The 26,672-nt window shown below is 44.0% G+C and overlaps 1 protein-coding gene across 8 annotated transcripts in view; it reads right to left on the bottom strand.

The window, feature by feature from the left end:
• SIRT5 (sirtuin 5) overlaps positions 1–21,376 on the bottom strand; it is a 50,483-nt gene extending 29,107 nt beyond the window's left edge. For 4 of the 8 annotated variants that reach the window (XM_064280818.1, XM_064280842.1, XM_064280847.1 and 1 more), the window contains exons 1-5: positions 21,282–21,360; positions 19,006–19,066; positions 5,699–5,848; positions 2,905–3,038; positions 176–401 (exon numbers count right to left, since the gene is read on the bottom strand). In XM_064280818.1, the coding sequence (XP_064136888.1) occupies positions 176–401; positions 2,905–3,038; positions 5,699–5,813 (475 nt within the window). In that variant the 5' untranslated portion in view covers positions 5,814–5,848; positions 19,006–19,066; positions 21,282–21,360. Of the gene's footprint in view, positions 1–175; positions 402–2,904; positions 3,039–5,698; positions 5,849–19,005; positions 20,943–21,281 lie in introns of those variants that run through there. The other 4 variants (XM_064280832.1, XM_064280836.1, XM_064280839.1 and 1 more) reach the window with 4 other exon arrangements.
• Positions 21,377–26,672: the final 5,296 nt, after the last annotated feature.

Genomic DNA, 26,672 nt, shown 5'->3' with positions numbered 1-26,672 from the left:
GATTCCCAGAGGTGGCTGTTCAAGGGCCATACAGGACTGAGGAAGGCCACAAGCACCTGGGGGAAGGGACAGGTATCCAGCGGAAGGGAGGAAAGGGGTCGGGGATCAGGCTGAAACAGCAGGATGCTTTTTAAAGTCTGGTTCCCCTCCCCAGGAGAGGCTGAGGGTCCCTTACCGTGGATTTCCAGAAGGTTCTTGGTGCCAGCCTTGCGGTGCAGCTCGTCAATGTTCTGGGTGATGACCACCACCCGCCGCCCCTGGCCACGCAGCCGGGCCTCGCATTCGGCGATGGCAAGGTGCCCGGGGTTTGGGTCCTTGCTCTGCATGATCTCTCGCCGGTAGTGGTAAAACTCCCACACCCGTGATGGGTCTCGGGCAAAGGCCTGAGGAGTCGCCAGGTCCTGGGTGACAGAGGAGCGGGTTCAGGGAGGGAAAGAGAGGCAGCGGGGCGGGGGGCGGGGGGGGGCACTGAACTTTGAGAAACACTGGAGGGTCGTTTGTTTTCTAGAAGAACCACTTTGGGAGGGGGCAAGCTGGGATACACGGCTGCTTTAGGTCAAGCAGGTGTCGGCAGGCAGGGTAGGACCTGGAACCTGTGTCCCAATCCTAGGGCTAACCTGGGGTCTCAGGAAAATCACTTTTCATTTCCCTTATTACAAGGCAGGGCTAAGACAACCTGTTCCATTTATCCTCAAGTAAGTCATGAACATGAAGTGAAGTGATGAGGGATGCACTCTGGGCTGAATGTACTTTTTCAAGGAACCCCAAAATATATGAAGTGAAATCTCATTTTGAGGTCTACCTGGGGGAAAAAGTGAAATGCTCAACTGAAGTGTGATGGTCACAGTTAAGGAATTCAGTCTTATTAACTACAACTATATATATATATATGTGTGTATGTATGCACACAAATAAACATAGATAAAACAGTATATACATCATTTTAACAGAACATACGGACCATTCTGTATATTACAGTAAAGCTCTTCTTTCAGGAGGGAGAAGTCTCACCTAGGCTAATGCAGAGCTGAGGGCTGGGTGCACTGGGAACAGGCACAAGGGAGCCTCTGGCAGTGACTAAAATATTCTCTATCTTGATTGGGTGGTATGTATTTCTGTCAAAACTCATCAAACTGAACATTAAATGTGTGTATTTTACTGTATGTGAATTCTACCTTAATAAACAGTGACTTTAAAAAGAAGTTTGTCTTCTCTGTCAAGTATTAGTTTCCCACATTGAACTTTTATGTACTTTCTTTTACTGAAGGGCCCCCTTCAAGTGGATTACAACGTGAGCCTTCGTTTTGGGCATGGATTGTCCACACTGTGGGTTAGCCACATCATCTCTGTGCCTCCCTTCCCTCCTCCTCTCTACATGGAACACACCTGGCCTGAGGCGGTTACAGGGGGCATGTGAGCCTGTCTATGTGTGTACCTGCGTGCACGCGTGGGTCCCTGGAACATGGGTGGAGTCAAATATATTCCATTGACTTCTTTGCCTCCTCACAAACTCTGAGCAGCTTCTGACATTGACGACTGCCCCTCCTCAAAGCTTCTCCTGGTTTTCTCTAAAGCCCACACACTGCTTCTAAGTCAGGACTGCTCTGTGCTGGCCCCTCCTTCTGGTGGGACCCTAGTGGCCCTCTGCTCTTTCTCCCTTCTTCTCTCTGAATGTGATGACCCCATGTCTAAGTCCATAGGCCTCACCTGGAGGGCAGCCGAGAGGTGGCAAAGCATCCTAAACACTTACTAGCCAAGACACTCAGTAGAGGAAGGACTGGCAACAGTTTCATAGACTCTTCACTCAATAAAAAATTACCTACTAAATTGGAAGTCATGTACTGAAGTAATCATTTATGACTGCTTTCGTTCAACCAACAAAAACCTATTATGTAAGCACCTAGCTTGTGTCAGGGACTATTCTGGGAGTTGAGGATAGAGCAGTCAATAAAACAGACAAGAATCTCTGCCCTCTAAAACTACAGTGGTTGCCTGGGCAGGGGGCTGGGAAGGGACTGACTGCAAGGGGCCATGAGGGAATATTCTGGAAAGATAGAAATATTCTATATTATGATTGTGGGGTGGTTACACAACTGTATACATTTGTCAAAGGTCATTGAATTGTACACTTGAAATTGGTGAATTACATATTATATATATATACACACACTATATATAAAAATATATATATATGTTACCTCATTAGATATACACATACATATACATATGTTGTTGTTGTTGTTGTGTGCCGTTGAGTCAAGTCCAACTCACAGCCACCCTATAGGACAGAATAGAACTACCCTGTAGGGTTTATAAGAAGCAGCTGGTGGATTTGAACTGCCAACCTTTTGGTTAGCAGCCTGAGCTCTTAATCACTTCACCACCAGGGTTCCACTTATATATATAATACCTCAATAAAAATTGAATTAAAATAAAAGATCCACACCCTTATAGAATTTACATTCTAATATCATCATATAAATTTTTGAACATCAAGCCCTAAACCTTCAACAATTCAACTTTAGTTTTAACATGAAAAGATGATGAGAGTTTAAAAATGTGTAATACTTAATTTCGATATCTTTTGAAAAAGAATGAATTATGCCAGCCAAGGCTTTCTGATTCCACTTTAATGTAATTACTAAAATAAGTCTAACTGTTGTCTGAATAAATGTGATCTGTACAAATCTAGAAAGAAAGGCAAGTGCCTGCTTTGCTTAGCTTTTCTATCCTAGTTGCTTGCAGCAGACTTGATCTGTGTTGACGCCAAAATGAACAGGACTAAAGAGTCAGAGTTAATTTCAAAACTTTTTCCTCCAGGTTTCAGGCACAGATATAGGATTGGGGTCAAACTCTGTTATGGTTTCATTCAGACGAGCCTTTTAACCTGGAAACGTTACTGACCTGAGCTTGCCATTTTCTCCAATAGCCTCCAGCTCCTCTGAAAGTCGGAACCCCACTTTCAGCGCTAACACCAGCCCCTGTCAGGATGACTATGTGCTTTGCTTTTGCAAAAACCTTCCGAAAATCAGCCATATCTAAACAGGAAATAAAATCTTTACCAATCCAGTGCACCATTTGGACATTTATATTCCATATGAGTTTTCTGCATTTTGAAACTTGACCTTGCATGAAATTATACTCTAAAATACCCAAATAAACACCATTCTTATACCACAAGGACATCGTCTTATGTGGCCTGACATGTGAGCATACAGCATCTTAGAGAAAGAAGCAGGGGCTTCAGGCACCCGGAACTGGGTTTGAACCTCAGCCCTCCCACCCATCTGGGTGGCCTGCAGCAAATTACTTACCTTTTCTATCTTAGGTTTCCTAGGCTGTTGGATGTGCACAATAGTGCCTTCCCTATGCAGGACTATGATGAGGCCCATCTGGAGACTAAAGGTATCCAACAAGGTGGAATTCAGGGGGGAAAAATCTGATCTGGAAGGATTAGAGCTTATACAGATCTAATCTCATAAAAGAGCAAGGTGTTTAATAAGAAAATGTACCAGTACTTGTCTAAGAGCTATTTGTATAAATTCTGGGCTCAAACCCTATGAATATTCTTAAAGGACTTTCAAGTCTTCCTATAAAACTTTCTCCAGCCCTGGAAGTCTTTTCTACCCAAAGCATAAACTCTGCTGTCCTACTGACAAACATATTCCTAGGCAGAGTGACTTTTACCAGTTTAAGAAAATTCTAGAAACCAAAAAGTCATCCTAGATTTGGTTCTTGGAAAACAGGATATAAAATACAGTGACACTGATGTGGTAAGAAATCTTTTAAAGACACATTTCTCAGCTTCTAAACTATGAGTCAGAATCGACTCGACGGCACTGGGTTTTTTTTTAAAAGGAAAATACACCAGTATATTTTGTGGTCCCCAACACACTCGGCCTTCTAACTGTGGCTGAGGTCAGGCATACACTTCACGATCTCTCCATCCTGTCCTACACGGATGTGAATGCCAGAGATTGGGAGCCCTGGTGGCACAGTAGTTAAGAGCTCACCTGCTAACCTTAAGGTTAGCAGTTCGAATCCACCAGCCACTCCTTGGAAACCATGTGAGGCAGTTCTACTCTGTCCTGTAGGGTCACTATGAATCGGAATTCACTCAATGGTAGCAGGTTTGGCTTTGGGTTCTTTTCAGCTCCTGAAAACCAAAACAAACAAAAAAAAAACCATTTGCCAACAAGTTGATTCCAACTCATGGCGAACCCATGTGTGCCAGAGTAGAACTGTGCTCCATAGGCTTTTCAGTGGCTGATTTTTTTGGAGGTAGATGGCCAGGCCTTTCTTTCAGAGCACCTCCAGGTGGACTTGAACCTCTAACTTTCTGTTAGTGGCAGAGCTACTTAACCATTTGCATCACTCAGTTATTCAGCTCCTGAGGTTGGCCTGAGCACACTCACAGTATTACGAAAAGTTATCCAAATGTTGAAAATAAAGCAAAAAGACTTCTGCACGTGCTTTCAATGCCTTGGTGAAGCATGGCTTAACCAGCCCACCTGTGGATCATTTAATTACAGCAGTTTGTTGGACTCAGTGCTATCGACTAAGGGGTCATACGTAGTAATCTGTAGATTTTTGTTGCTAAGGATACAAATTATTTCTGTCCAGTAGAAAATTTAACTCTATATTGCCCTGTAGGACAATCACCAGCTTTCCTTGCGTGCAGAGAGGTAAGGAGTTTAAAATACAAATCATGTATGATAAGCTTAAATGCAAATATTCTGGGAGAAGTAGCAAACCGTCTTCAAAGGACTTCTCTTGACTATGAAGAGATAAGCTCTGACTCTATCCTACTAAAGGGCTTGACTAAGGGAGAAGAGGACAAAGTGGCTGTCTCCAAAATCCTGCCTGGCGCCCTAGCCACCCGTGGCTACAGTACTTTTGAATGTGGCTTGTCAGAATTCAGAGCGCTGTAAATGTAAAATATACACTGGATTTTGAAGACTTTGTAGAAAAAAAATGTATAACTCCTTATTAATAATTTTTTATACTGATTACATGTTCAAATGATAATATTTTGGGTATACAAGTAGTCCCCGACTTACAACATATTCAAGTTATGACAAGCCCCACTTATGACTGTCCATTTTTTTTGTACATCTTATTGTTAGTAATATGTACTACATACAATGTTGCTGGTGTTATTCTCAGATGTTGACTCGCAGATGTTCAATTTTATGATTTACTGCTCAAAACACTGCTGTATAGCAGGCTATGTATGGCCTATTCTACGGTGAAGTCAGTGTCAGTGTTGGGGTCATAACAGATAGAAAGCTGGGCAATGTTCGACTGTAACAACATAATGACAATTGAACTGTGCACGTGCCCAACAGTGGGTATGACTCCAACTCCATTGTCAGGACACTGATGCTGACTTCATTGTAGACCAGGCTTATAGCATGATCTTATTCAGCATTTTGTACCATAAGAAGCATCAGTTGTTAATGTGAAATGAGGTATTCGAGTTATGTCAGAACCAACTTACAAAGGAATTGTCTGAAAGGAACTCTGTTGTTAAGTTGGGGACTAACTATATTGGACTAAATAAAATATACTATTTAAAAAAAAAAAAGATCTTGCCCAGCACCTACTTCGATATAGACCTTCTCCTCAAAGTATTAGAACTTTCAGATACTTCAAATTCTGCTGGAGAAGAGGAGACAGCAGACTAAGAACGACTTACTTGAACTTGGACGAGCCATGGTTGGGTAAATCTTGGTTTGTGCAGAGGCTGGAGACTTCAGTCCACAATACAGCTGGGAAATTAATGGTCTGGGAATAATCTGGAGAGGTCTCATCAGGTTCTCTTTGCAGTACTAATTCTCGAAATGGACTTTTTAAAAAATTACAAACACAAACAGAAACCATCAGAAAATATTTATATTTCTCCAAATACTTTAAAATGTAAGAATGTCCTTAAAAAGATCTGGAGTAACATATCCTCGGGGTATTAGTCCTCCAAACCAGCTGTCTTAATTTGTGTTCTCAAGCGCCCCTAGGATATACGGAGGCGCCTAGAGCAGTGACTCCCTGAGCGGGGTTCCCGGGCCAGAAGCATCAGCATCAACTGAGAGCTTATTCTGGTGGTTGTCAGCCGCTGCCCCATTGGCCCCCGACTCACGGTGACCCCATGCACCGTGGAACAAACTGCTTCCAGATCCCTGCGCCATACCCACCATCAGCTGCGACCTGGACCATTGTGATCCACAGGGTTTTCATCACCTGATTTTCGGAAGTAGATCACCAGGTCTTTCTTCCTAGTCCCTCTTAGTCTACAAGCTCCACTGAAACCTGTTCAGCATCGCAGCAACACACAAGCCTCCACTGACAGACAGGTGGTGGCTGTACCTGGGCTTAAGGCGCACTGGCCAGAACCTAACAGGGTCTTCGGCATGGAAGGTGAGAAGAAGTGCAAATTTATGGGCCCTACCCTAGACCTACTGAAAGCTACTGTGGGGGCGGAGCCTAGCAATCTGTGTGTTAACAAGCTCTCTAGGCGATCCTGCTGAGCGCTAGTTGGAGAACCACTGCCCTAGATGTTTGGGAAGGGTTAAGTGTGAGAATTCATTAGAAAAAAAGGTCTGCTGCTTTTCAAAAGCATGAAAACCACTGCTCTCTAAACCTTTGATAAAAGTGTGCTTTCTATGAGAATGAAATTTCCAATTGAGAACTGAACTAGGCAGAGAAAATGTGTACTATGACACGTAGGATTATGATGACATTGTGTCAAAGAAGCTTGTGAGCTTTGAGGCACATTTAGTAAATCTTTACCTATACCTGGGGAATTCTGTGAAAGGAAAACAAACACAGAGAAAGACAACATTTGCATCAATGACATCAAAAGGGTAATGGCAGAGCTGATTTTCACCTAGTGGGTCAAACTGTTGGAAGAATTGAGGATTAAAGGGTTATTGTTGTTGTTAGTTGTCCTGGCTCCAGTAGACTCCGATCTAGCCTGGTAGAGACATGCAGGTTCTTATGTGTAACAGAACAAAATGTTGACTGGTCCTGTGCCATCTCCATGATCCTTGGTGTGTTTGAGTCCACAAAAACCAAAACCAAACCCACTGCTGTCGAGTCATTTCTGACTCATATTTTCCCCATAGGGTTTCCAAGGCTATAATTCTTTATGGAAGCAGACTGCCACATCTTTCTACCATGGAGCCACTGGTGGTTTCGAACCGCTGGCCTTTTGGTTAGCAGTCAATCGCTTTAACCACTGTACCACCAGGGCTCCTTTGGGCTGTAGATGTAGGAAAAATAGAAAAATAACACTTGTCCCAAAATGATACAATCCCACTGGAAGACAATGTGCCAATACCTATCAAAACTACAAATGCATTTTCCCTTTGACCCAGCAATCCCAAGTCTGGGAATTTTAACAACAGTCAGACTTGCGCACATCCAAGTCTATAGGATTGTTCACTAGATCACTGTACCTAAGAGAAAAAGACTGGAAATAACCTGAATGTTCATCTGTAAGGGACGAGTTGATTAAACAATGGCACATTCACAATATGCAACTGGCTGCCATAAAAAAGAATATATGTGTGATTCCATTTATGTGACATTCTGGATTAGACAAAACCATGGGGATAGAAAGCACACTAGAGAATGCCAGAGGTGTGGGGAGGAGTAGAACGCAGAGGGGCAGAGGTGATTGTGTGGATGACGGACTTGTTCTTTATCTTGACTATGGGGGTTACATGATTGAGTCTGTCAAAATTCATAGAACTTCACACTAAGAAGAGTTAATTTTACCATACATAAATTATAAAAGATGAAAAAACAATAAAGAAGCTTTCTCTAACCTGGTACAGATTTCCAGAATATATTGTTGAAGTAAGGTACAGATAGTGTATAGACAAGACTTCCTTTGTAAGAGAAACGGGAAGAGATCTAAGAATATACCTTAGTACTTTGGTACAGACACAAATTATTTCTTCTCAGTAGAAAACTTAACCCTATTTGAACAAACATCCCCCTATCCTGGCTATATGAGTGACTGCTGCCTCTTGACCAATCACAGCTTGAGCCTTGCCTTGTTCTTTTCCTTCTTTTAGATAAGGTTCATTAAGATAGCCAATTGCAAAATTATCCTGTTTCCTGACAGCATCCAGTCTAGACAAAGGCCCACTGCCATGAACCCTCCTCCAACTCACCTGAAACAAGCTCAAAAACTATACCAAACCTTTTCCAACACTCTCCTACTAGACACCCTGAAGTTCTTCAAGCTGTGCACTCTCCCTTGTAACTGCTTAACTCCAGGTGTGTGTCTGGTCTTTGGCTGCAGGGTGCTGAGGATCCAAACCACACATAAACCTCTAGACTGAAAATCCTTGCATCCTATTTCCCACCCAGGGAAATTCTTACCAATTTCTTGTGAATTCTTCCTTTTTTTAAAACAAAATATTTGTTCTGGACTGGATACTGTCAGGAAACAGGATAATTTTGTGATTGGCTATCTTCATGAACCTTATCTAAAAGACGGAAGCAACGAGGCAAGACTCAAGCTGTGCTTGGGTCAAGAAGCAGCAGGCACTCATACAGCCAGGATAGGGAGATGTCTGGTCATTTGGGGGATTAGACGACACTTGTTTTTGTCTGTATTCAGACATGATTATGGAGTGGCTTTTGTCTTGGTGCACTATGGGCACAGAGTGGCCTTATGTGATGTCAGTGTTCTGTGACGTTGTTTATGTTCAACAAGGCCTAGCTGTCAGTGCCAGGTCAGCTCAGGGCTGTCGGGGCTACTTTTCTCTTTCTCAGGATGAATTATCCGTATAAAAAATTAAATGTTAAAAAAATCGATTTTTGTTATTCCCCAGGAGATGAAGGACAAGTAAAAGGGGGCCCTTGCTCTGCACCTAATGGCTGCTGTTAGAAACCTTTACATCAAAGAAAAACACCACAGACACCACTTTGGAAAGCTCGGTATATATATTCACATAGCAAACCAAGGTCATCGGACTAGAGATGGCTTATGTCATGGATTGAGTTATGTCCATGTGTATCAAAATATGTGCATCAATTTGGCTGAGCCATGATTCCACGTAGTGTGTGATTTTCCTGTTTGTGTAAATCCTGCCTCTATGATGTTAACGAGGGAGGACTGCCAGCAGTTGTGTTAGTGAGACAGGACCCAACCTACAAGACTGCATTGTGTCTTGAGGCAATCTCTTGAGATGTAAATGAGAGAATTGAGCAGAAAGACAGGGGGACCTCATACCACCCAGAAAGCAGTGCTGGAAGCAGAGTGCGTACTTTGGACCCGGGCTCCCTGGGCGGAGAAGTTTCTAGTCCTTGGGCGGAGAAGTTCCTAGTCCTGGGGAAGACTGATGAGAAGGCCAACAGAGAGAGAAAGGCTTCCCCTGGAGCTGATGCCCTGAATTTGGACTTTCAGCCTACTTTACTATGAGGAAATAAACTTCTCTTTCTTAAAGCCATCCACTTGTATTTCTGTTATAGCAGCTCTAGATGACTATGATAGCTTATAAAAACCAAAGAAAGATGTTATTATCAATTCTTTTCAGAAATTTCTTCCATTTCCACAGATTATATCACAAATCAATTATCTATTTGGAAGTACCCCTTTGTCCTGGGGCTTATATCATCAAACTCAGGTTTCCTAAATCATCTGCACCATCATGATCACATGATTTCATCTTTGTATATCAAGATTATTTGCTAAAACAAATAAAACCAAACAACAACAAAATGTGCTACATGAATTAAAGTGAGAGGGTTGGACCAGAGGGAGGACTGTAGCTCTGAGAACAAAGAAGGGACGCAAAAGAAAAACATTTTGATTAGAGAAGGCCAGTAACAAGAAGGGTTTTAAAACTTTGTTTTGAACCTTGTTTTGAACAATGGATTCTCAGATGTGACACCAAAAACACACACAACAGAAGAAAAAATAGATAAACTGGACTTCATCAAAATTAGAAACTTTTGTGCATCAAAGGACTTTATCCAGAAAGTGAAGAGACACCCTACAAAATGGGAGAAAATTTTTGGGAAGCAATATCAAGTATATCCAGAATATATAAAGAACTCCTACAACTTAACAACAAAAAGACAAAACAGCCTAATCAAAAAATTGGTCAAAGGCTTTTTGTTTGCAACCATCACAACTATCTAATTTCTCAACATTTTCACTATCCCAGAAAGAAAGCCCATACCCAACAGTAATCACTTCCTATTCTCCTGTCCACACAGTTCCTGGCAAGCACTAACCTACTTTCTCTCGATTTGCCTATTCTAGACATTTCATACAAATGGAATCATACAATATGTGAACTTGAGTGTCTGGCTTTTTTCCCTTCAGCATAATGTTTCCAAGGTTTATCCATGTTGTAACATGTATTGGTACTTTACTCCTTTTTATTGTCAAATAATAATTGTGTGAATAAACCACATTTTGTTATCTATTTAAAAAATGGTCAAACGACTTGAATAGACATTTCTGCAAAGAAGATATACAAATGGCCAACAAGCACATGAAAAGATGCTCAACATCATTAGTCATCAGGGAACTGCAAATCCAAACCACAATGAGATGCCACTTCACCCCCACTAGGATGGCTATGATCAGAAAAACTGAAAACAAGTGTTGATGAGGATGCGGAAAAATTCAAATACTCATTCGTATAAATTGAATGTGTCCTCTCAAAATACATGTTGGAATCCTAACCCCTATACCTATTGAAGTAATCCTGTTTAAACCAAAAAACCAAACCCGCTGCCATCGAGTTGATTTCGACTCAAAGCGACCCTATAGGACAGAGTAGAACTGCCCCATAGAGTTTCCAAGGAGTGCCTGGTGGACTCGAACTGCCGACCTTTTGGTTAGCAGCCACAGCTTTTAAGCACTATGCCACCAGGGTTTCCAATCCTGTTTAGAAATAGGGTTTTCTTTGTTATGTTAATGAAGCCATATCAGTGTAGGGTGAGTCCTAGACCTAATCACTTCCGAGTTATAAAAAGAGCAGATTGGACACAGAAGAAAGCAAAAACAGGGAAAGATGCCAAGTGATCCCAAAGACAAGAATCTTCCCTGAGAGTCAGACGGAGAGAGAGCCTTCCCCTAGAGTCTGTGCCCTGAATTCAGACTTCTAGCTGCCAAGCCTGTAATCTTTACAGAAGCAGACTGCCACATCTTTCTCCAAAGAGTGGCTGGTGGGTTCAACCCACCGACCTTTCAATTAGCAGCCAAGTGCTTAACCAGTGCACCACCAGGGCTCCTTCCCTGAACTGTGAGAAAATAAGTTTCTCTTCTTTAAAGCCACACCCACCTGTGGTATTTCTGTTATAGCAGCACTATGAAATTAAGACACTCATCCGTTGCTGGTGGGAATGTATAATGGTATAGCTGCTGTGGAAAAGAGTTTGGCAGTTCTTCATAAAGTTAAACACAGAATTACAATATGGCCCAGCAACTGCACTCCTAGATTGTTGCTGTGATTAGGTGCCATCGAGTTGGTTCCAGCTCGTAGTGACCCTATGTACCAGAAAATGAAACACTGCCCTGTCCTGCACCATCCTTACAATCGTTGTTCTGCTTAAGCCCATTGTTCCAGCCACTGTGTCAATCCATCTCCTTGAGAACCTTCTTCTTCTCCGCTGACTCTGTATTTTACCAAGCCTGGTGTTCTTCTCCAGGGACTGACCCCTGCTGAAAACATTTCCAAAGTACGTAAGACTCAGTCGCACCATCTTTGCTTCTAAGGAGCATTCTGGCTGTACTTCTTCCGAGACAGATCTGTTCATTCTTTTGGCAGTCCATGGTACACTCAACATTCTTCCCGAACACCATGATTCAAAGGTGTCAATTCCTCATCGGTCTTCCTTATTCATTGTCCAGCTTTCACATGCATATGATGTGATTGAAAATATCACGGCTTGTGTCAGGCACACCTTAGTCTTCAAGGAGACATCTTTGTTTTTCAACACTTTAAAAAGGTCCTTTGCAGCAGATTTGCCCAATGCAATGCATCTTTTGATTTCTTAACTGCTGCTTCCATGGGTGTTGATTGTGGATCCAAGTAAAATGAAATCCTTGACAAATTCAATCTTTTCTGCATTTACCATGATGTGGCTTATTGGTCCAGTTGTAAGGATTTTGTTTTCTTTATGTTGAGGTGTAATCCATACTGAAGGCTGTGGTCTTTGATCTTCATCAGTAAGTGCTTCAAGTCCTCTTCACTTTCAGCAAGCAAGGTTGTGTCATCTGGATAACGCAGGCTGTTAATGAGTTCTTCTTCCAATCCTGATGCTCCATTCTTCTTAATATTGTCCAGCTTCTTGTATTATTTGCTCAGCATACAGATTGAATAGGTATGGTGAAAGGATACGACCCTGACGTACACCTTTCCTAACTTTAAACCACTCAGTGTCTCCCTGTTCTGTCCGAACAAGTGCGTCTTGATCTATGTACTGGTTCCTCATGAGCACAATTAAGTGTTCTGGAATTCCCATTCTTCGCAGTGTTATCCATAATTTGTTATGATCCACACAGTCGAATGCCTTTGCAGAGTCAATAAAACACAGGTAAACATCCTTCTGGTATTCTCTGCTTTCAGCCAGGATCCATCTGACATCAGCAATGATACAGCTCATTCCACATTCTCTTCTGAATCCAGCTTGAATTTCTGGCAGTTCCCTGTTGATATACTGCTGCAGCGGCTTTTGAATGATCTTCAGCAAAATTTTGCTTGTGTGTGGTATTAATGATATTGTTCAATAATCTCCACATTTGGTTGGATCACCTTTCTTGGGAATAGGCACAAATATGGATCTCTTCCAATTGGTTGGCCAGGTAGCTGTCTTCCAAATTTCCTGGCATAGATAAGTGAGCACTTCCAGTACTGCATCCGTTTGCTAAAACATCTCAACTGATATTCCATCAATTCCTGGAGCCTTGTTTTTCACCAATGCCTTCAGAGCACCTTGGACTTCTTCCTTCAGTACCATCAGTTCCTGATCATATGCCACCTCTTGAAATGGTTGAACATCAACTAATTCGTTTTGGTATAATGATTCTGTATATTCCTTCCATCTTCTTTTGATGCTTCCTGAGTCGTTTAATACTTTTCCCACAGAATCCTTCACTATTGCAACTTGAAGCTTGAATTTTTCTTCAGTTCCTTCAGCTTGAGAAACGCCGACCGTGTTCTTCCCTTTTGGTTTTCTATCTCCAGCCCTTTGCACATATCATAATACTTTGTCCTCTCGAGCTGTCCTTTGAAATCTTCTGTTCAGTTCTTTTACTTGATCATTTCTTCCTTTTGCTTTGGCTGCTCGACATTTGAAAGCAAGTTTCAGAGTCTCCTCTGACATCCATCTTTGTCTTTTCTTTCCTGTTTTTTCAATGACCTCTTGCCTTCTTCATGTATGATATCTTTGATGTCATTCCACAACTCATCTGGTCTTTGGTCACTGGTGCTCAATGCGTCAAATCTGTTCTTAAGATGGTCTCTAAATTCAGCTGGGATATACTCAAGGTCGTACTTTGGCTCTTGTGGACTTGCTCTGATCTTCTTCAGTTTCAACCTGAACTTGCATATAAGCATTTGATGGTCTGTTCCACAGTCGGCCCCTGGCCTTGTTCTGACTGATGATACTGAGCTTTTCCATCATCTCTTTCCACAGATGTAGTCAATTTGATTCTTGTGTAGTCCATCGGGCCAGGTCCAGGCATATAGTCACTGTGTAAGTTGGTGAAAAAAAGGTATTTGAAATGAAAAAGTCTTTGGTCTTGCAAAATCCTATCATGTGATCTTCCGCATTGTTTCGATCACCAAGACGTATTTTCCAACTACCGATCCTTCTTCTTTGTTTCGGCACAACTCAAAACGAGAAAAAACAGCTGCAAACATCCATAAATAATCAGAACATGGAATGTATGAAGTATGAATCTAGGAAAATTGGAAATGGTCAAAAATGAAATGGAACGCATAAACGCCGATATCCTAGGCATTAGTGAGCTCAGATGGACTGGTATTGGCCATTTTGAATCAGACAATCATACAGCCTACCATGCCGGGACTGACAACTTGAAGAGGAATGGTGTTGCATTCATCGTCAAAGAGAACATTTCAAGATCTATCCTAAAGTACAACACTGTCAGTGATAAGATAATATCCAGACACCTACAAGGAAGACCAGTTAATATGACTATTATTCAAATTTACCCACCGACCACTAAGGTCAAAGATGAAGAAACTGAAGATTTTTATCAGCTTCTGCAGTCTGAAATTGATCGAACACTCTGTCTTAGTCATCTAGTGCTGCCATAACAGAAATACCATAAGTAGATGGTTTTAAAAAAGAGAAGTTTACTTTGTCACAGTCTAGTAGGTTATAAGTAAAAATTCGGGGCGTCAACTCCAGGGGAAGGCTTTCGTTCTCTGTCAGCTCTGAAGGAAGGTCCTTGTCCTTGATCTTCCCCTGGTCGAGAAGCTTCTCAGGCATAGGGACCCCATGTCCGAAGGACGCACTCTGCCCCGGTGCTGCTTTCTTGGTGGTGTGGGGTCCCCAACTCTCTGCTTGCTTCCCTTTCTTTTTATCTAGAGAGATAAAATGTGGTGCAGGCCACACCCCAGGGAAACTCCCTTTACCTTGGATCAGGGAGGTGACCTGAGTGAGGGTGGTCTTATAATCCCACCCTAATCCTCTCAACATAAAGTTACAATTTCAAAATGGAGGACAGCCACACAATACTGGGAATCATGGCCTAACCAAGCTGATACACACATTTTGGGGGGCCATAATTCAATTCATGACACATTCCTAGGTACGTACCCAAAAACACTGAAAGCAGGTACTCAAAACAGGTACTTGTACACTAATAGTCACTGCAGCATTATTGACAATAGCAAAAAGGTGGAAACAACTCAAATGCGCACCAACAGATGAACAGGTAAATAAAATGTGGTATACACATACAGTGGAATATTACTCAGCCATAAAGAGAAATGAAGTTCCGATATATGCCACAATATGGACAAACCTTGAAAACATTTTGCTGAGTGAAATAAGTTAGACACAAAAGTTCATCCATACAATGAAATACTACAGTAATAAAAAGAACTACTAATACATGCAATAACATGGATGAATCTAAAAGTGTTAGGTAATAATAACTGTACTGCGGAGAAACCTAGCAGACATCATCTTAACCAGGAGGTCAAAGTCAATATCACCAGTGATAAGATGTATGGACATCCTGTACCTCCTGGTAGGGTGCACTGAGAAGGGTACATCACTTGTGTCGTACTTACTCCCCCTGCCCCCCAATACATACCTCAATCTAATTATGAGAAAGCATCAGACAAACCCAAACTGAGGGACATTCTACAATGAAAGTGGCCAGTAACTCTTTAAAAAAAGAGGATCTTTCATAATCTTTCAAGGTTGTGAAAGGTAAAGACTGGGGAACTGTCCCAGGTTGGAGGCCAAGGATACATGACAACTAAATGCAATGTGGGATACTGGATTGGATCCAAGACCTGAAAAAGGATGTTAGTGGGACAACAGGAAAAATGTGAATAAGGTCTGTAAAAGGTTACTAGTACTGTGTCAATGTAAATGTTCACATTTAGATCATTGTAGTCTAGTTGGATAAGATGTTAACACTACGAAAAACTGGGTAAATTGTATATGGGAAGTCCATGTACTATTTTTGCAAGCCTAAAATTAGTTCAAAACAAACGTTTAAGAAACACATTTTGCCAGGTGAAAGAAGCCAAGCACAAAAGGCTACATACTGTGTGAGACCGTTTGTATATTTTGACAGGTACAGAAATCACATCGGGGTTTCCAGGGACTAGGGGGAAGGGATTGGCAACAAAGCAGCAGCAGGGAACTTTTATAGGGGTAGAAAAATTCTATCTTGACTTTCGTGGTGGTTTTTAAAAACTCACAGAACTATATAATAGAAAGGGTGAATTTTATAGTATGTCCCTGGGTGGTGCAGGTGGTTAGCATGCTCAGCTGCTAACAAAAAGGATGGCAGTTCAAGTTTACCCAGAGGTTCACACCCAGAGGTGCCTCGAAAGAAAGGCCTGGCAATCTACTTCCAAAAAATCAGCCACTGAAAACCCTATGGTGCACAGTTCTACTCTGACACACATGGGGTCATCATGAGTCGGAGTCAACTTGAGGGCAACCGGTTTGGTTTTCTTAAACTCTATTTCAACAAACCTGACTTAGAAAACAACAATAATCAGGCAGATGAACTTTCAGCATAGCCTGTCCCTTCTGTTATCAAAAGGTCCGGAGAAGAACCTTGGGATACTGAAAAGGAAGGTTAGAGAAAAATGAGATAGTGTGTCTCCAGAGCCATGTTAGGGGCCACACACCCTAGCTGCCTGGGGTCATTTCTGGAGGAAGAAATGCAAGTCAGAAGCCAGCCTCTAGTTATAGGGCCCTGGAGACAGGCAAGTGAGAGCCAGAAAAGGCTTGCCAACTGACCGCCAGAGAAGAAGTGAGCCAACTTGGAAGCCCCAGGAGGACCCTGGAAGCCGCTGAGCAGCCTGCAGACTACATCATGGGGACGCCAGGCCATCCTGAAAATCATGTGCTCCATTTGAAGGAAGCAGGCGGAAAGGGTCTGACATAATTTTCAACCAGCATGGGCATGGTACTTCTTAAGCTTTTGGCAATTAAACTTCAAATTTTCTTGGAAAAAATTAATTATATGGAATACGTTAAAACCAAACTCATTGCCATTGAGTCAATTCTGACTCATGACAAACCCAGGTGTTACAGAGTAGAACTGCTCCACAAGGTTTTCTTGGCTGTAATCTTTACGGAAGCAGATAGCTGGGCCTTTCTTCCTTGGTGCCACTGTGTGGGTCTGACCCACTAACCTTTAGGTTAGTCAAGTGCAAACTGTTTTTACCACCCAGGGGCCTTATGGGATACCTTAAGAAGCAAACCCGCTGCCATCAAGTCAATTCCAATTCATGGGAACTCTGTAAGACAGTAGAACTGCCCCCATAAGGTTTCCCAGGCTGTAATCTTCAAGAAAGCAGGCTGCCACATATTTCTCCCACAGAGCTGCTGGTGAGTTCAAACTGCCAACCTGTGGGTTAACAGCTGAGCGCTTTAACCAGTGAGCCACCAGGGCTCACTTATGGAATACTTTAGTGAGGGACAAATGAGGCATTATTATAGTTTTTTTTAATTACAGAAAAATTTAAATGTATAGAAAAAGCAGAACATTACCGTTTCCATTACCCAGCTTTTACATTTATCAAGGGGGTCTTCTCACGTCCATTTGAGGCTTAAAAATATCGTCATGGCAGTATTTTTAAAACTTGTACATCTCAATGAAATTTTGTGAAAATTAAAGCTCCCGATACTGCCTAACCTACTAAAAACTTTCTATGTGTTGTGTGAAGTTAGTTGTACTATTGTTTTGAGCTTAATATCTTTAGTTATTTCTCCCAAATTGGGGGCAAAAATTTGATCTAGACTTCCAATTTGATCCAGAAAATCCTTTTCTTCTTCTGTGGGTTTTAAATGTTGGGAAACATTTCTACCTACTGTAAAAGAATTATAGTTAACTTCTGAATGAACGGTCATATTTCTTTGTCAGACGTGAAGGTAGGCTTTCATAGGACAGTAAGAATTTAAAATGCAATCAACAGAGGTACCAATGTCAAGTATCTTCTGCTGGACGGCCGTGTAATGAAGGCAAATCTTCATTCTACTCTAAACTTGAGTGCTGGACCTGTTGCTGATTATAAAGGTATTCGTGGCAAATATGATAATTCTAAAGAATTTTAAAATTAGAACTTGTATTATTTCGGTAAAATGTTACTAATTTTTCATTGTCTAAGTTTTTCTATTCAAATGTTTTAATTATTGAATAATAGTAATAATACTAAACCCAAAATAATAAAGCAGAAAAGAAGTTTTACTTATTCATGTTTCAACATCTCCAAAAATCACTAGCTTCTAAATTCTTTGCCTAGGAAATGCAATCAGCAAGAACTTGGGGGGAAGACAGTTTTGGTTCTCATCTTATCATGTGAATTATAACGTCTAATCACACACAGGAAACTGTGGTGGTAGAGTGGTTAAGAGCTACCGCAGCTAACCAAAAGGTCAACAGTTCAAATCCACCAGGTGCTTCTTGGAAACCCTATGGGGCAGTTGGAATCGACGCAACAGCGATGGGTTTTGGTTTAATCATATATTATACATACATACATATTTGTGTATTGTATTCAATTGTATGCAATTAAAATACTAATTTTTATTTCAAACTTTTTATCCACCCAAACCCACTGCCATCGAGTGAATTCCAACTCACAGCAGCTCCAAAGGACAGGGTAGAACTTCCCCATAGGGTTTCCAAGGCTGTAATCCTTATGGCTGGTGGGTTCAAAACGCCAACCTTTCAGTTATCAGTGGAACACTTAACCACTGTGCCACCAGGGTTCCTTCTTTTATCCACACTAAGTCACAGATTAGTGGAACAATAGATTAGATAAAGTCTTTCATGTCTATCTGAAGTAATGGATCAGTGAGGCAATTTTGGTCTCACTGGTGACAAAAACCACTCTATTGCTTATCAGTGGACATTTCACATGATTTTCTTTTTAAGGAAATGGAATTATCGGAATTTGCAAAATTTTCAAGTAATTTACAAGATGTTCTGCAGGAGTCTCTCCAAATGTGAAAACAAAGTAAAGATAAAAGCAAAGTTTTTAACATTTTTGAATACCACCTCAAATTTATTTCCAATTATGGAAATGCTCAGAACATTAAGACTAGAGGGCCAATGGAAATGAGGGGAGCCCTCAATTAGGGGAACACAATAGCCCCAACAATGGACTCAAACCCACCAACAATCTTGAAGGTGGCACAGGATCAGGAACATTCAGTTCTACGTAAGGTCACCATGAGTCTGAGCTGCAACTAACAGCCACAACCACCACAAAAATCTTTATTGGAAGTATCCTCTGTGCCAACACTTACCTGTTTTTCTAGGGAGTGGGCAGTGGTTCTAACTTCCAGAAGCTTACAATTCTGTTGGAGCCTGAAAACAAGCGCAGGGCAGTGCCACTGTGAGAGTCTGAGGCCTGAGAACTCAGTCCTGGAGTGCAAGGGACCTGGGGACAGTCACTGAAGGCTGCCCTGGGTGATGAAACCACCAATTACTCTGCCTTGGTTTTATCTTGGGGTGAGAAGAGAATCTTCAGGGGAGGAAATAAACTTAAATCACCAGTCACTGGGAGCTTTCCGGGGGCTGGGCAGATTCCCTACAATGACATTAGTCCTTGTAAGGGCAGTCTCTTCTGTAAGGAGACTTTCTTGTGAAACCTGAAGTTCACCTCATGAATTTAAAAAAAAAAGTAAAGAAAAATGCCTGTACGTTGCCTGTGAGAAAAAAAGGGGTATGCTATCCATTCCAAAAAATATATAAATGAGAAGTTCTATCAGGAATTTGGGAGAAAAAATTTTACAGAAAACATTAATTTTAAATACATGGTATTATAATGCAAAACAAAAAAACCAAATCAAACCCAATGCCACTGAGTCAATTCCGACTCATAGCAACCTCATAGGGCAGGGTTTCCACGGAACAGCTGGTGGGTTATACATAACACAGAGGAACTACAAAAACTTGCAAAATTCACGAAACCCAAAAACCAAACCCATTTGCTGTCCAGTCTATTACGACTCATGTGCTATAGGACAGAGTAGAACTGCCTTATAGGGTTTCCAAAGAACAGCTGGTGGATTAGAACTGCCAACCTTTTGGCTAGTAGCGGAGCTCTTAACCACTGTGCCACCAGGGCTCTGCTTAATTCACAGGTGTCCAGTAAATACCCTTTGAATATCTATAAGCTAAATACAGTGTGGGGCACTAGTCCCCAGTTGTCTACACAGGTGTACTCTATTCCCTCTCCTTACTCTACCACCTACATTTGTCAAGGTCACCAGCCACCTCCGTATTACTAAATCCAGTGGAGTCTCTGTTCTCCTCCTTGGTCATGCCCAACCTTTCAACCACTCCATCGAGTCTCCGAAAAGCCCTCCTTTCCCTTGGTCTCCCACCACACTCCACTGATGCTCACCTGATAGCTCTCTAACCGCCCCTCCCCCCAAGTTTTCCAGTAGGGTGCCTCCCCTGCGAGATCACCAGCCAGTGGATCTGCCACGTTTATACCACTGCCATCCTCCCAGGGAGCCCTGGTGACTCAGTTGTTAAAAGCTCAGGCTGCTAACCAAAAGGTTCGCAGTTCAAATCCACCAGCTGCTCCCTGGAAACCCTACGGGGCAATTCCACTCTGTCCAATAGGCTCGCTGTGTGTCCGAATCAACTTCAGGGCAACCGGCAATGGGTCATCCCCCCCAAAGCTCTAGACTGCTAGGCCCAGTGCCTTCTCTACGCCTCCCTTCCAATGTCCACCATGCCCGGGGTCTCCAACTTCCCTCAAGCCTCCTCTTCGCAAAGCCGCCCTCATTCGGTCTTCTAGGTTTGGGCACCTCCCTCCCTCCCCACGCTGTTCTGGCCAAAGGCCTTGACCCTGACTCCTCCCCTTTCTCTCACCCCGGGCCAGGCTCTTGAGCAAACCCTGGCAGCTCCACCTCCACTCTAGGTCCTGAATCCGACCCCTTCTCCCACGTGCGCTGCCCCCGCCTAGCCCAAGCCACCATCACCTGCCAGGACTGACCCTGCCAGGAATGACTCTTCTCAAAGGTGAACCTCTGCTCAGAGCCCTCCTGGGGCTCCCCCTTCACAGAGGCCTCCAAGCCCACCTACTAGGGCCCCGTTAGTCTCCAACCTCGTTTCCTGCCCCTTCCCTCGCCTCTCCGGCCGCTACTGCCTCCGGGGGCGTCCAGCGCCCGCCCTCAGCGCCGTCTAGGCTTCCTCCCCAAGGGGCCTGCGCTTCCGATGGCTCCTCGGGACCCGCGGTCACCAGGGGTTGACCCCGCCTCGGGGACCGTCCACTTCCCCTCCCCCCACGCCCCCGCCCTCCGGGATCGCCACCTCCCCCCCTCCAGAGCCTGTCCCACCCCTGCCCCCTAGACCAGCGCCCCCCACGGCCCTGCACTAAAGGCCGCGGGGAATGGGCCGGGCCGGGCATGCGCGCTGCGGCCGGCACCGCCTCCGACCCCAAGGGCCCGCGGCTGGGCCGGGACCGAGCGGTACAGACACAGCCCGGCCGGAGGCCGAGCTTGGCGGGGACTCCGGGGGGAACAGGCGAGGCCGCGGAGACCCCAGTCCAGCCCGGGCGGAGACGCACCTGCACCACGGGAGGCGGAGACGCCGGCGGCGGGCCGGGGTGCGGGGGCTGGACTGAGAGGCCGCGGGGCGGAGCAGTGCCACCCGCCTGCTGGGCGACAGCGACCTCTACCGGAGACCCGGAGCTGAGGGACTCCGGAGCAATGGGACCCATTACCACGGTTCTTTTTATTGGACGGTTTTTTGTTTTTGTTTTTTCTTTCATTTGGGCTCGCGGGAGTGGAAAGACAGTTTTTGCTTCATCTTTGTGAGCTTCCAGGTTTCACTCTGTTGCCCAGATATGTCGTGAACTACTATCTGCTTTGCTTCTTCCTTATCTTAGGCCAGGTTCTCTAAAAGAGAAGGAAAACCAGTGAGGCCTATAAATACATATACAGAGAGATTTAGGTCAAGGAAATGTCTCACACAGTTGTAGAGGATGGAAAGTCCCAAATTTATGGGTCTGGTTGGAGGCTTCTCCTGACTCAAGTAGTTGCAGGGTCTGGAGAATCCAAGATTGGCGGGTGGGGCAGCAGGCCTCTGGCTCACAGGCTGCTGAGGCAGACAAACCCCAAATGGGCAGGTAAGCTGCTAGCTCAAGTCCCAAGAACCAGAGGTCAGATGGACAGGAGCTAGCTGCAGGATCTAGAGCAAGCAAAAGCCAGAGAGCTTTAGCCAGAAAGTCCACCTATATTGGTTGCAGGCCAAATCCAAGGAAACTCTCTTTGAACTAATTGCTCATAACAAGTCTCATCACGGAGGTGATTACATTATATCAAATTTCATTATGGAGATTACATCATTACATAGCTGCCAAACTGCATCATAACTGCCAAACCACTGAGCATCATGGCCCAGCCAAGTTGACACAAAACCTTAACCATTGCACTCCTTGAGCAAACAGCTGGTGCACTGTACACAGCTTCAGGACAGAGCAGTTCAGATGTTGGGTTATGTTCTCAGAAATGTTATTCCCAGTCGTGGTTAGTTGGTTTCCCTGTCTAGCCCACCAAACCCCTCTAACCCAGTGAAGAATGCTACCTGCTCGCCTGTGCAGGTGTATTGCAGACTGCTGGTGTTTGCAATCCTTACCCAGGTGTCAGAAGGGCACAGTTTGGGGGCTCTGGGACTTGGTGGCTTATGTGGCTCCAAGTGGCTGAGTTCCCTTTTAAATGGTCCCCTTTCCTTTTCTTTGAAGCAGGCTTACCACCAGCACGACTTTTCCTAGAATGAAATTACTTATGGGCACACCAAATGAACTAGAAGAGGAAGTGGTCCGGAAACTTGGTTAACAAAAAATTGCGTTAACTTTTATCCCCTTAATTCGGACCTCAACCATGACCCACACAGCTTGAATGGGAATTAAGACCACTGTGGGGCTCCTTTAGCTCCCGTAAATTGTTATCTGATGAAATAGGTACTATTATTTCTGGCTTTACAAGTGGGGAAACTGAGACACCAGGAGGTCAAGTAACTGCCCAAGACACAAAGCCTTTTAGTAGAGCTGGGATTTGAACCTAAGTGCTTTGGTTCCGGAGTCTAGGATGTGAACCACCAGGTATACCACCACTCAAAGTGTTTTTCCATTACTTTTTGTTCTTATGATACTGGCCGTCAAGTAAGCGTTGATCCTTTACTTCAGTTGGACACTGGAGGAAGGAGGGGAGGCCCAATGCCCTTTATTGTAACCTATAGTCCACAAAAGGAGCCTTGGTGGTACAGTGATTAAGCACTCGGCTGCTAACTGAAAGGTCAGTAATTTGAACCCACCAGCCACTCTGGGAGAAAAAGATGTGGCAGTCAAAAGATACAACCTTGAAAACCCTATGGGACAGTTCTGCTTTGTCCTATAGGGTAACTATGAATTGGAATCAAATTGATGGCACACAACAACACAGTCCACGGACCCAATATGTAGCCCTCCGCCTCTCCTGGAATGTTCTGCCACCTTTGGGACATTGCATTACATTAAGGTCCAGGAGCCCATCACCACAGCTACCTACCACACCACCCCTCACCCCCATTCTTTCTCCCAGACTTGGAAGAGCTGGCTTTCCCCAGCATGTCAGGCCACTTCTAGAACCATCAGCCACTATCCTTTCCATCTTTCAAGGAACCCCAGCTTACTTTCTCAATGGCTTTGCTCTTCCAAAACAAAGGCTTTTCCCTTTTTCTGGAATGTTCTTTTCCCACTCCCTCCATAGTAACTCCTCTCATCCTTCTAGTCTCAGCTCCACTGTCACTTCCTCAAGGAAACCTTGTCAGACGATCTCCCACTCCAGTGAGTGAGATCCCTCACCTTTGACATAGGGTGGTACAGCACCATAGCAGTTATCCCCTTCCAAATTTCACTTTCTCTGTGTATTTGATTACAGTATCCTTCCCCTGCTAGGCTGTGTGCTCCCTGAAGGTGACCCCCCTTGTCTCCTTTAAACTCACCCTGGTATTCTCAACACCTCACAGTCCCTGATAGTAGATACTCAATTAGTAAACATGTATTAAATGAATGAATGAACAGCCTCACAGGAAATAAGGTTAATGGCTTGGCAGTCTTTACTGAAATTTAAGAAAAGGAAATTACCTTTTCTTTTTTTGCTTGTGAGTCCAGAGCAGCACATGGAAAAAATGACTTATTGATGATTCATTCTATCTACAGACATTTTCCTGGGGTAACCAGGTAGGTGGCATAAGAACTTGAGGTACATACATTGGAAGGTAGTATTACCTCCTTCATGAAATTCAGACTGCCAAGCTTTCCTTCTGGAAAGCAGATTTCCCCACCCTGAATTTTACATCCTCTTGGGGTTACTCTGTTACTGATTCTCAGGAGGTGGACTGGGTTCTTTTTAAGCCTCTGATGCAGATACACCCATGGAACATAAACACTTAGGGTTGGTGTCCTTTATCTATTGCTTTATTTGGACACACCGGGAAAAGGTTGGAATTTTCTAGGGGTTTTACTCAATACTAAGGGAGAGCAGGAAGAAGATAAACATCAAGATTACAAAACTACAAGAGATATATAAACACAATCTAGAAATTGTGCCAAATTGTAGCCCCCCGAGATTCTGTATTTCCCAGCTCCAGCCTGTTTCCTCGTGAAGATGCCAAGGTAATGCTCATCATCACACCCCCACTCCCACCCCTGTGCATCCGGAGCCCTTCACAGAGAAAGGCAAGAAGTCAGGACCTCTCTGCACACCCCCTTAGTTTCTCTGGGTTCTAGAGTGAGGCTCAAGGGATGATCAACACCAAGAATGACCCTGCCCTAAGGTGGACCCCCACACACGTCACCCAAAGGTTGGGGCTCTAATGTAACTTGTCAGCTGGTCAGTGCATCTGAAAATAACATATAGCCAGGAGGTTCTTCCAACCCTACTACCCCCAGCAACAAATGCACATAGCACAAACTTAAGAAATAAAATTGTCATGAATAACTGAACTGTGAATAGTGACAGGAAAATGGGAGGCACAGGTGTTTGCATGCTCTTCTGTGAGGAAAAGCCTGTATCGCTCAGTGGAACGTCACACTGTCTTTCAACGGTTGGGTGGTGAGAGGTGGGTATGTGGGGGAAGGGGACAGTGTCCATAATTTTAATGTCCAAGAGCTCTGTTCTTTTTCATGTTTATAGCATCTTGTTTGTTGTTGCTTGTTTTGGTGGCTGCAGTATCTCTTATTTTTTGAAGATGTGGAAGAAACAGAAGAGCAGCAATGTGTCTCTCACTGCCACACTCAGAGAGAATTTTCCAAGTGAATTTTTTCATTTTCATTTTGATCAGCAGATACAGTTCTCCCTTCATGCCCCCATCCATCCCTGACAAGGTGTCCAAGTTCTCTACACTTACTAGTGTTTACCATTGAGTGGAAGACTGTCCACAGTTGGGGGCACATAGAGTTACATGGGCAGGTCCATACTTGAGGACATCTCTCCTCTGAGTCCCTTCTGCCCTGTTCCTTGGCCTCCGTGATCCCTCAGAGATAAGGATCAAAGTCCCAACAGGTTCCAAATGCTGGTTCTTTCTCATGTTGGAGACCTGTGTAGTTTTGACAGGTTCTTTTAATCCGTACCTCCCTTAACATAGTCAGAGCCTCCTCAGCTTCTTAGTCTTGATATGTTTGCACCTTTTCCAGCTGAGGGCACTTCTATCCTGACAGGAAACCCCTGGGACAGGATCCTATCCAAGAAAACTAGTAGCCAACTCCACTTCCACAGAGCCACATCAGGCCAATGGAAAACACGCATGAATCCTTTCTCTGCCAAACTCTGGAAATGTAAAATGGCTATAAAAATGGTGGTGTGGTGGCATCAGAGAGCCTTTAACTTCAGGGGGTAGGGGAATCAGCATCAGCCCAAGGCTGGTTCCTATGAGGTGGAGGTCAGATATACCTCCTTTCTCCAAACTTTTTACCAGTTCAGACACTAGCCATCCCTCCCACGGCACTCTCTACTTCTCTGCTGGATTCAGTGATTTGTTGCAATGGCCACACAGAACTCACAGACAATACTCACAATTATGGGGTTTATTAGGGAAGTAACAGGTACAACTCAGGACCAGGATCAGGATCAGAAAACATGCAAAGTCTCCATTCTCTGGTGCAGGACAGCTCTCTCAGCTCCTCCCAGCTGTGCAGGGCTCTTTTTGGCCCCCTGAGGGCAATCTCCTTTTGGCCCCTTGAGGGGCTCTATATGACAGAGTAGAACTACCCACAGGGTTTCCTAGGCTGAGGACAGACTCCTCTCTCAGCCCTCAGCCCCCACTCAGGCTTGGCCCCTGCCCTGCTCAGGAAAGTGTTACGAAGCTCTTTAGCTCTGCAAACAGCCTCCTGCCCAAAAGTGCTCTCAGCTCTCTCTCTCTATGGGTCAGCGCTGCTAGATCCACCAACAAGTCCCCAGAGGCACCCTGCTCTGCTTCCAAACCTTCTTTCTGGAGGCTCTCAGCATTCTTGCTTCATGGATCAACACACCCACTGTAACCACCTCCCTCTGGGGGCTGGGGAACACACTGTGCCATCTTGTACCAGTCTCCTGGTTCTGCTGGTGCTGTTTCTCTCCCATGCTTGCTGCCACTTCTCACCATCTTGCCCTATCTCCAGTGTTACAGCTCTCTGTCTCCTGGGTCTAGGAGATTCCCAGCATAGGTACCTTGGGTCCAAAGGACACACTCTGCTCCTGGCTCTTCTTCATGGTAGTAAAGTCTCCTCTCTGCTCTGGGATTGGCTCTCTTTTTAAGCCTCATGGGTGGCAAAACTGACCAATCGCCTTGTTAGGGTTCCATATACTTTATTTACATGGTTCCACCTCCACAAGTTTTCCACACACCTTATTTGCATTGTTAGCAAGCTGTCCAATCCCCTTGGTGGGCCACAAGAACCTTATTTGCATAGTCCCACCCAACCATTTTGTGGGAATCA

The sequence above is a fragment of the Loxodonta africana genome, chromosome 1, assembly GCF_030014295.1.
Source record: "Loxodonta africana isolate mLoxAfr1 chromosome 1, mLoxAfr1.hap2, whole genome shotgun sequence".
NCBI lineage: Eukaryota > Metazoa > Chordata > Mammalia > Proboscidea > Elephantidae > Loxodonta > Loxodonta africana.
The sequence above is the reverse complement of the archived record's forward strand: the minus strand, read 5'-3'. Positions and strand labels throughout refer to the sequence as shown.